At 34.3% G+C, this 11,843-nt stretch overlaps 1 protein-coding gene across 1 annotated transcript; it reads left to right on the top strand.

Moving 5' to 3' along the window:
- The first annotated feature begins 1,523 nt into the window (after positions 1–1,523).
- On the top strand, positions 1,524–6,069 carry LOC123525553 (uncharacterized). The gene is made up of 5 exons (XM_045304686.2): positions 1,524–1,683; positions 3,575–3,679; positions 3,900–3,960; positions 4,936–5,032; positions 5,335–6,069. Exons 2-5 carry the CDS (start codon positions 3,641–3,643, stop codon positions 5,819–5,821), a joined length of 684 nt encoding a protein of 227 aa, XP_045160621.2. The 5' UTR covers positions 1,524–1,683; positions 3,575–3,640; the 3' UTR covers positions 5,822–6,069.
- Positions 6,070–11,843: the final 5,774 nt, after the last annotated feature.

Below are 11,843 nucleotides of genomic sequence, written 5' to 3' on the forward strand. Positions count from 1 at the left end.
ATTTTGTATACGTAGCACGTATTATTTATGGGAGCCTACGGAGGTATGGTGTACCCAAAGGAGCAGTTTTATGCCCTGACTTATTTGTTTTGCTATGGTGCTTACCATATGTTATATATTTTAGCTTCTTCCGCTAGACGATTTTACCTGGTGATGTCATAACCCGGAAGTACAATGCCCGAGGTTCACTTGTCTTTCACTCGCCTGGATGTGATTTTCCCAGCGCAGAGCTTTCGTCCCATGGTTGTGCCGTAAACCGCAAAGACGATGATTTTTGTTATCCTCTGAAGTCAGCTCAGGGATGCAATCACCTACCACCATAGGGAGCCAACACGGAATCAACGTATTCACGGTTTAAAGGGACTGGATTTTAGAGATACGTTTTGTTTGTGCTACTTAAAGTTCGCAATTAAATTAAAGAACTGTACCACGTCACATTAGAATGGAACTATACGAACTTTGTATCTGGTGATACTGAACTTTTTTTTTCTTATAATCAGTTTTTTTTTTCTTCATATCATCTATTCATTGTAAATAATCATCTTATGTAAATAAATTTGTAAATATTGTAAAGGGTGTTGATTTGTTCTGATGGTTACTGTCGCCGGTACGGCCTTTTGTCACAAAAACTAGGTATAACGAATGAAACATAAAAAAACCAAAGAAGAATGCTTTGAAGATATAAAATGACGGCAATGACAATTTTGTTACTATTACTTATCATCTATTCTTTGCAAATTTTTCGGGAACCGATAACATTACATATAAAAATACATTGTTTATGATATGTTTTGCACCATATCAATGATTTGGATGGAGATGGAATGCCGGATCATGTTCGAGAACAAACTGTCCGAATGTTGTTTACAGTCACTTTTTTCTTTTGGAGTTTTAGAATAATTATTTAAACGGATGACATTATGCAATGTTGTTCGTTTACTTTGAAAAAAGTACCATAAAAAACGCCCGCGTGAGAAATGTTGGGTCTCTTGTTGGAGATTTTTTGATAAATCTGTTAAACGTAAAATTGACATTCCTATTAGTTATTAACTGTTGCAGTGTTTTCGCTTCGATTACACAAATCATACAATACTAACGAGTATCGTATCACGGCTATGTAAAATTTGGCACACATATCGTCTTGCACTACAAAAAAAGAAATTCAGAATGGTCGTAACAAAATTTAATTTTTCTATATTTCAATGTAAATCACAGGTCTGTCTGATATCAGAAAGTCGCTGCGGAGTCTTTTGTCACACCCCGCAGTCTCACACCCCGCCGCTGCAGATGGCTTGATAAGACGTCTTAGAAGAAAAATGTTTGGTATGAACTGAAAGTGTTTTTAACGAATTCCGGAAAATCTATTACAAAGCAAATACACGTAAAACCATACTTTTTTATCTTGTGTCTTATTGTGACATAAATGAACTGCATCGGCAGGGGAGCGTAAATATAAAGTATGTGAAGATATTCACGTTTATATTTAATGTGCAGAATACACCTTTTTACATTACGTTAAATTGTATAGGTGTAGTCAAGATTATCAACCGTAAAGTGTAGAAAATATTTATAAACCAACATGTTAATTTTAAGACTGCACTTGTTTATACCAGACGATGAGGTGGTTTTTTCATAATGAAATATTTAGATGTAGTTCAAACTGCCAAGGATAACACTTGACAGGTAAACGATTTGTTTTTGATAAAAACCTTAATTACCTTATAAGTGAAAAATGTCTCACGTTATACTGAAGATAACGTTTGATCGTGATTGAGCAATTCAAGAGGTTAGGGCACATGATTTAATCAACTGATAAATTAGTTCGAACAAGTAGAAACTCCACAGGTAGCTACACACCAAAACAATAAAACTTTTGCAGGCTCGCTTAAACTCAGCCTCTCCACGGACAGTAATAAAATACATAGTACTGTCCACGCTCCCTATCCGCTGATTGAGAAGAACTCAACATTTGAACATAACCAATTTAGAGACATCCCAGATGTGTTCATACGGCAGTGTACATGGAAACTTGTGAAAGAGTGTAATTCCATGAAAAGCGACTTGTGGTCCCCAGTAAAATAATGAAGTAGCCCTAAACGAGGAAACAATGGCTGTAACAGATGAGATCCGCGGTTATGGAGCCTGCATATCAAAGAAACTGTCAAAAGACAAAAGTCGCATCTTAGTCGCAAAAAGCTATCCATTCATTCATTCGTGTGCACCATCCATGCAATCGAAAGCTTGTAGATGCAATAATTAATGTTTCATTCGTTGTTATCAAGGTTATATTTTATCATTTTAGTGTTAATTTCACATTTGAAGATCTAAAGTTTTATGATGCATAATATAATTTCCTTTATGGCATACAGTTTGTATTTATCCACCTAAAATGAACATTTAGCATATACTACCTTCCCTAAAAAGCATTTTCATCACGTAGTAACTGCTTTTCAAACATAGCAAAGGCTTTAAAAGAGTGAAAAGGATTACAAGAAAGTTCAAAGCATTTTTCACACGCACTGTGCATAAGTGTTTATAGATTCAAAACATATATAAGAAGACAATATGAAGGCAATAGAAGCCATTTATATCAGAAAATTCTTAAGCATTGCTTAATTATTCGGTAACGGTACTTTGAATATATTTTGAAGTTTCGATGGATATCGGTGTTGTATAATAAAACTATATGTCATAATTCATAGATTTGGAATCCAAGTCTTACAAGTGGTCAATAATTTGGATTGTTTTGTCATGAAACACAAATTGCATTATTTCTGTATAGAAATTCCTTTCTGCTCTTTGAAAATTTATTATAACTTGCTTAAGAGAGGGAAATGCTTTTTCTATAGATGTTTATGTATGAAATTACTGAAACGGACATGTACTGTCATATTTCGAATTGACATATGACAAGGAAGAAACAGTTTAAGCAGGTTTTTAAATGACTGACTGGGTAAGGTCTTTTATGACAATGTTTATAAAGTGATTTTGTTTGTTTTTTTTTTTTTTTTTTTGTTTGTTTGTTTTGGGTTTAATGCCATTTCAGATACGTAACCGCGGGCAGTTTACCAAACCAGTGTTCCTGGATTTTGTAAGTTTGTACCAGTACAAACCTGTTCTCCGCAAGTACTTACCAACTTCTCCACATGAATCAGAGGTGGAGGACAAATGATTTCAAAAACAATGTCTTTTATCAACTCGTAACGGAGAACATACGTCCCACCCGGGGATCGAACTCACGACACACTTCCTCCCCGATCTATAGATCATATTGAGCTAAACTGAACAACATGTGCAACATACTAAAGTTAAAAGACTGAACATCTTGGAGGGCGCAATGTTTATATACATGTTTAAAGAGAAAAATACATCGAGGATAGTTAGGCCTACTGTCAATATTCAATTCTTTAAAACAGTAAAGTTTATTTACATATGAACTGCCGTATCCTGCAATCAACAAAACTATAGATTAAAAATCTAAATCCAAAAACAGTAATGATGGGCTGTTAACCAGCCTTCGTTCATGTAATCTGCTTTTTAATTTCTTTCTTTCATTATTTCATAATTGTACCAGATGCCGTAACCGAGCAATCGATTCTGTGATCATTTTCATCGAGTTCTAATAGCGGCGTTCTTTACGATGACAGATCAAACTATGGAGTACAGGAAAAAACGCACAGTACAGTATAATTTGTCAAAGATTTTATTATATCTTTACTTTTTTCTGCAATTAAATTGTCTTAATCAGAATTCATCCATAATATTATTTAGCAGTATTTATTTTGTAGTACATGTATATGTTGCTATTAAATATCAAAATGTCGAAGCAAATTTTGAATAAAATGAATGTGAGATGCTATCTAGTCGTGTATATTTAAATTTTGTTTACTTTCATTTAGTTTTCCCTTGAATTGGACGATCCATTTTTGTTGCAAGGCATTCGAATTTCCTCAGTACAAGGTATTTCTGCATCATTTTCTTTCTTTTAACAAACTCTTCTTTATTCAAAAAAAGAGCAAATTTATATATCCTGAAGTCATTACATACGTGTGAAATATATTTTGTATATATATTTAATACATAAGGTGACAAGGGAAAAAACAATGTTCGATTGAATTGTGTAGATCCACAATTTACTGGTTATAACTCAGGGAAAATTATATCAGAAATACGATACTTTTTTACAGATAGTAAAATATAAAAATAATTCTAATCAGGTTCAATTTCTTACAAACATTGAACAAAAATTGGGCTCAAACTTTATTTCTTTATAGGTGTTTCAAGATTTTTTCTTCAGAATACTTTTTGGTTGAAATTAAGAGTCTAAGCTAATTGGACAAAACTTTGGTTCGAAACAGAATTAAGAAAGATGCGTTTGCTAAACCTTGACTTTGATCTGGGCCCAGTTGTTCGAAACTTTAACAGACTGTTAAACTAATCGCTTGTTAAATTCTGATTTAAAATACTAGTCTTGGTTTGAAACAGAAGTACGATGTTTTAATTTTACTGCAAAGGAGTTTTAGTGGTCATAATCCATGTCATACATTTGTTTTTCTATGTTATCTGAAGTGTCGAAATATTACTCTAAAAGTTAATCGACCGTTAGGTTAATCAGCTGTTAAAGTTTCGAACAACCGGGTCCAGATTGCTAAACAGCGTAAGGCAGATTTAACAAGGCTAAGCTCAAATAGAAATCAAAATTTTACTTCCATTTCTGCACATTAAATATCATTGATGCTTTATACGTTTGAATATACTTCAAAAGAGATCAAACACATTTGAAAAATGGCCTTATTCTTTAATGCTCGTGAAAAATAAAAACTCGTCAAACACAAACACTGCTTCCGTTTATTTACCCTACAATTCAAAAGTTATTTTGAAGATGCAAAATGTAACATGCGCATTGAACATATCTTGAATATATTTCTATTTCAGGAATTATACTAGCAATGGTCTTTGCCGTTGTTGTGGCGAGTGCGTTTCATACCTTGAATTTCATCATTCATTTTAGGGAAAGGCACTGTCTGAAAAGGTATCACAAAACAAACCTACGAAATGAAAAATTATACCCGTTGTTAACCTCGTAGCTGCTTCACATAGACTTATGAAAATTATTAATGATGGATTTGATATGGAAATGTCTGCATTATTTTTAAAGAAATGGTATTTATTTATCTATTCGGGAATATAACTAATAAGCCTAATAAGTATCGCATACTTTTTCGCAGGTGAAAAATAAAAATGAGTGTAAATAAGGGTGCATTTGTCCATAATGACATTCGGTTAGAAATAAAAGGATTCATGCTTATTTTGAAGTTTTATGTCTATTTACAGGAAAACCGATTGGTATCATTACGTTTCCACATTTTATCATATGGTATCAGCATTCCTGGCCTATGTCATGGTGTACTGTGTTATGACGTATAACGTTTGGCTCCTGGTGTCGATTCTTCTCGGGTCTGGTATAGGACAGCGTATCATTGGACCCTTCATATCAATATATCTAGAGAAGAGGTATCTGTCAGTCAAAAATGAAACTAACGAGATTTTCACTGACTTGTTACCCGAACGTGTTACTCCAAGCAATGATAATGTTGACAATGGTGAAATCACATATCCCCATTCAGAACATGCCGGTGGAGATTGTGTTTTAAAACAAGGTTCGATGCAAATTCAGTTGGATGACTTTCTTATTCATCAACCACGCCATCTAGATTTAAAAAGTGATAGAAGTGTTAACGCGACACCACAGATAGAAGAGGTCGATCAGACGTCTGAATACGACAGTCTTGATGGAGATATAAAGCCTATTCAGAGTTAGACGTGTTTCAGTTACATGTATGCGTTACCAAGTGAATATCTTATAAGACTGTTTCAATGGTAAAAGGTGAGGATGGAAATATCTGGCTCGAGGGTAACTGTTAAGGCGGTAAAGAGGCCCTGTTGAGTCACCCGAAACAGTTACCCCAGAGCCAGATATTTCCATTGGCACATTTAACTAGTAATATATCTCCATATTCTTTTTCATGTATGCCGTATTCTTCAGTTAATAGAACAAATAAAGTAAAATGAGTGTTTTTTTTTTCTTTTAAGCGCTATTTTAATATAATAGCGTATATATTTAGGCATTCATTCATAAATTACAGCACGTGAGTAATCTTACTACCCCGGGGTGTAAGACGAAATTTTCTAGCACAGGCAAGAACACTGTCCAGTATGCAAAAAATAGTGCTTGTATATCTCGAATTTACCAATTATGTGATATATTTAATATTTGAATGACAATTACAGACACGGTTGGTTTTCATCATTTGTTCTTCAAATAAATATTAACAATATATGTAATAAATTACATTTACTAGTGAAACAGATCATTCTTAATCCGACTAGCCTATAAAGTCTCAATCACTTAAAGAGCTTTAAAAAGAAATATGTAGAAAATAAAGTTGATTATGTAATATATTTGATATTTGAATGACAACTACAGACAATGCGGTTGGTTTTTATCATTTGTTCTTGAAACAAATATTTACAATATATGTAATAAATTACAGTTATTAGTGAATTGCATTATGAAAACTTGACAGTAAAAGAAACGGAAGGTTAATTATTTCATACGCATGCAATATTGCCTTTAATATACCAGCATTTGTAGAGACGCGATTGAATACTTTTCTTCTAATATATGTTAAAGGGCACAAGTTATATTCTTTGAGTTAGGAAATCTATAGTTTTATCTGTTCGTGTGTCTATCTTGCCTTTTCATATATTAAGAGTTTCTTAAATGATCCTGCAGAACGATTTTAAAAGAGAAATAGTAATTTAAATATTCAATTTTATTTTCTGGGTATCTATTTTCAAAGTTCTTTAAGTGATTGAGACTTTATAGGCTAGTCGGATTAAGAATAATCTGTTGGCGGGGAATAATTGTATTAGTCCCCTACTGGTTGAAAACCAGTATCGGGGACTATAGGAATGCGCTTTTCCGTTGGTCATTCCGTTATTCCGTCCGTTCGTCCTTCCGTCCGTCCACAATTACGTGTCCGGTCCATAACTCTGCCATCCATGAAGGGATTTTAATATTACTTGGCACAAATGTTCCCCATGATGAGACAACGTGTCATGCATAAACCCCGGACCCTTAGCTTAAAGGTCAAGGTCACAGTTGGAGGTAAAAGGTCAACAGGGCTTTTTTCCTGCCCGATCCATAACTCTGCCATCCATGAAGGGATTTAATATTATTTGGCACAAATGTACCTCATAATAAGACGATGTGTCATGCACGAATGTCAGACCCCTACCTCAAAGGTCAAGGTCACACTTGGCTGTCAGATGTTAACATGGCATGAACAGGGTCTGTTTCGTGTCCGGTCCATAACTCTGTCATTCATCAAGGGATTTTAATATCACTTGGCACAAATGTTCCCCATGATGAGACGACGTGTCATGCGGAAATCCCGGACCCCTGGCTCAAGGGTCAAGGTCACAATTGGAGGTCAAATGTCAACAGGGCTTTTTTCCTCTCCGGACAATAACTCTACCATCCATGAAGGGATTCTAATATTACTTGGCACAAATGTTCCCCATGATGAGACGACGTGTCATGCGCAAAACCCGGACCCCTAGCTTAAAGGTCAAGCTCACAATTGGAGGTCAAAGGTCAATAGGTTTTTTTTTCCTGTCCGGTCAGAACTCTGTCATTCATCAAGGGATTTTAATATTACTTGGCATAAACGTTCTCCATGATGAGAGGACGTATCGTGCACAACATACACCCAGAACCCTAGCTTAAAAGTCAAGGTCACAATTGGAGATCAAAGGTCAATGGGACATTTTTCCTGCCCGGTGTATAACTTTGTCATGCAAAACAGGATTTGAATATTACTTGGCACAAATGTTCACCACTATGAGACGGAGTTTCGTGCGCAAAAACCTGGTCCCTAGGTCGAAGGTCAAGGTCACACATAGAGGACAAAGGTAAGATACAAGAATGACTTTGTCTGGAATATTTCTTCTTAATTCGTAGAGGGATTTTGATGTAACTTGGCATAAATGTTCATTACCATGAAACGGATTGTTGTGTGCAAGAACAAGGTCCTTAGGTCTAAGGTCAAGGTCACACTTAGAGGTCAAATGCCAAATTCAAGAATGACTTTGTCCGGAGCATTTCTTCTTCATACATAGAGGGTTTTTGATGTAACTTGGCAAAATTGTACACCATCATGAGACGAAGTGTCATGCGCAGGTCCCTTCTTTAGAATTACTTCCCTTTGTTGTTACTATAAATAGCTTATATTGTAACTTTTTCATTACTAGTCATAGGGAAGAATCGAGACCACTTTTCTGTGGTACAACAAGCATGTTACATCCAATGTTTAGGTGTATTTTGACCTATCTCTACCTCAGGTAAGGATTTTTGTTAGACTTAGAGTTTTTTTTTGGGGGGGGGGAGGATTTTTTTTTCTTTTTTTTAGATTAACTTCCCTTAGTTGTTACTATAAATAACTTATATTGTAACTCTTTTATAATTGACCATAGGGAAAAACCAAGACCACTTTGCTGTGGTACAACATAGATGTTACTTTCAAATTTTAGGTGTATTTTAAGGTATCTCTGCCTGGTAAGGAGTTTTTTGTGGATTTAGAAAAACAAAAGAATTACAATAATTACTACACAACCACAGAATTAAAATTCCATTTGCAAATACAGGTGCTAGTGTAAAGAAATTTGCTATAACGGGCGTTATTGTGACATTCTGGCACTCTTGTTTTGGGGGTTTTTTTTACTATAAATATGATACCTTTTTGATAATTGGCCAAAAAATGCTATATGAAAACAACTGTAGGTTTTTATACATACAAATTTTAATTCAAGTGTTTTGTTATAACATATTGTATATATAGTACAACATTGTTTATACATTATTGACAGATATCACTTCATTATGTTATACTGCAGTAGAGAGAATTAGTTGCCTTCCAGTAGGGGACTTTGTATTGCATGGCAATACTTCATTCACTTGTTTTCACTGTCTTGTTATAGGAACATGGTAGGGGTTAAAGAGTGAGGTAAGGCGCCAGAGAAATAGTTTAACTCTGGTCGGAGGTGTATTTTTGTCACTGACCGTTCAAAAGCGGTATTCTACTTTGTTCCTTCTTTATGTATGTTTTGTGTTCTGTGTTATTATGGCATTCGTTAATATCAGTGTGTACCTGTGCTAACTCATTGTGTACCTAGTTACAGTTACAGCCTCGTTTCCATGTGGAGTGCTGTATGGGCGGCCGTGTTCTTCGAATGCAGATATTTTCCTCTTAATTGTTTTTTTCTGTACACATGTTATATTTGTTTGCTTGTCACAAATATTATACTTCTGCAGTGATTTGTTTTGCTTTTTGCAAATGTATTATAACCAAGATACGCACTGAATAAGGAAACGGTTAACGTTTTCACGCACATTGTTACGTCTTCATGATATGAATAATATCTTATGTGGAGAAAACCTAAAAACAGGTAGAAGAATCATTTGTAAAAAAAAAACACCGTCTTTCGTACTTACTCTTGTACAGGATATTCTGTAAGCAGATATTATACATACATTATAGATGATATATATATCATGCAAGGTATGAATAAACATTTATTAAACGGTAATGGCGGACCTGGAGTGGTTTTTAGCACTACTTAACCTATATTACATGAGGGCGCAGCCCGAGTAATACAGTGCCTGTTCAGCACATTTAGACGAGTGTATTTATATCGTCCGCGGTATTCTCGCGTCATTGGTAATTTCGCGTTATTTCCGTTTTGCACGAAAGCGCCATCTTGACGTTGTTTACAAACAACCTACTTTCATTTTCAGTTCAAATCTTAATCATTTCATCCAGAATGCATAGAATTTTGGTGAGTTAGCTTTCAAAATAGTTGAAGTACTTAAATTTCTATCCAATTAAACCAAATCCTGTATTTTTCACTTGTTAACATCGTTTTCGCCAATGTTTTTGTTTATGTCGTCTGTTATAAATAGGCCCAATTCGGACAAACGACGATCCCGCAATGCCCCGATTCCCTTTAATTCCGCCTTGGTACCATATAATTTCCGAAGCGGACTGGATTTAGTGGTCGCATATAAAGTTTAAATGGTCAGGATTCTGAGAAGGGACAGCTCTTTCAGGTGTACACACTGTCAAAATGAGTAAATTGTTAAGTACTGGGTGTGGAACATTTCGCATATTTTTACCAATATCGTTATAATTAAACTATTATTTTTACAAACGGACACAGAAGTCCGTAGTGTATCGGAAATAAACAAATATCGTGGTATGTAACCGAACAATAATTCTACAACACAACAACAACATCTTTAACGCGAAAATACCAAGTAGGCATTGTACCTAATTTAAAGAATATTTAAAAAAATGAAATAAAAAAGTAAATATTGTCATATATGATGCCATTGCATGATACAACAACTTTTATTTTCAATGTTCTGTCATCAGTAATGGAATAATGTTCAAAAGATGATCAACAACAAATAGTCCTACCTGTGTAAAGGGAAGGTAACTGTGTAACTAAATACGGGTTACTTAAGACAGTACTAGTTATCTCCCTTATCAGTTTGCATATAAAGTGTCAGAATTGACCCTATATTGACCTATGGTCTGTTTCATGTAGCAATCAAAGAAAACACTGATGTTCTTAAATATTTATTTAATTCTGTTTATATGAAATATAATGATTTATATAATGTTTTATGAAAATAGTACAAGTATGTTAATAAAGTGATAAGTATGTGGTATTGCACTTTGTTGACAGTAAAAAATATGAATTATATAAAAATGGACATTTTCATGAGAAAAAGAACATATAGCTACAATTCATTAAAAACATAAGATCATAAAAAATAAGCCAACCAATTTCTAGGAAAAAACAACTTCATAGTAACAGAGAAAATCAAAAAGTACTGGAAAAGAGGTCAAATGTTGCCTTGTAGTACTACTTCTTAATGTTTGAATAATGCCAGTTCAAATCAAAATACAACATTATTGGAAACTTTTATGAGTTTTTTATAAGTTTTTATGAAGGCTGCTAAAGCCAGTAGCCTGTAATATGATATAAAATTTGAAAATACAAAACGTTTTGACTAGTACAGTGGTGACATCACTTTTAAAGTAACCATGCCACTATCAAAGTTGACAGGGAACTTAAGGAAATTAACCTGCAAAGTTTCGTGAAGACTAATTAATAATATATTGTCCAGAAAAACAAATCAGGACAGGCACAGGCACACCATTTGGACAACTAAGTCTTCATTTCCGTAAACTCGCACAACAAAAAGTAATGACAATATAAAATACTGAAAACATACTCATGACAAGTACAAAAGGGCCAACATTTCTGAGTCATAGAACTTTCTGATCTTATGATGCTTAATGAGGTAACATGTTACACAAAATATTGCTATGGTAAGAAAAGGGCAACAATTATGAAAAAAGCCAAATGCAATTATGTAACTAGTGCATTTAATGTCAGATTATTACAGTTTGCAATTGTAAGAAGTTTAATACATTTTTCATTAACAAAGTGGAAGGTGTTTTAGGTATTTTTATGACAAAACATGTCTCCCACCTATGCATACCTTTATGCTATGGCGGCTATTTTGTGCAGCAAAATGGAAAGTGTCGCTGATATGCAAAAATATACTTGGTACTGATCACTCCTGTGAAGTTTCATCAAAATCTGTTTAAGTAGTTTTGACCTGTGAAAGCCGACAAGATTTTTTCTACTTTTAGCTCTGGCTGCAATTTAGTGCATCGAAACGAAAACGTGCAATCGATAATGCACAA

The sequence above is a fragment of the Mercenaria mercenaria genome, unplaced genomic scaffold (assembly GCF_021730395.1).
Source record: "Mercenaria mercenaria strain notata unplaced genomic scaffold, MADL_Memer_1 contig_4924, whole genome shotgun sequence".
Lineage (NCBI taxonomy): Eukaryota > Metazoa > Mollusca > Bivalvia > Venerida > Veneridae > Mercenaria > Mercenaria mercenaria.

Excerpts from the sequence above, each read along its gene's own strand:
- LOC123525553 (XM_045304686.2), top strand. The coding sequence starts at position 3,641 with ATGACAGATCAAACTATGGAGTACAGGAAAAAACGCACA. Across the intron at positions 3,680-3,899 it reads AGTACAGGAAAAAACGCACA|TTTTCCCTTGAATTGGACGA; the intron begins GTACAGTATAAT and ends ACTTTCATTTAG. Across the intron at positions 5,033-5,334 it reads GAAAGGCACTGTCTGAAAAG|GAAAACCGATTGGTATCATT; the intron begins GTATCACAAAAC and ends GTCTATTTACAG.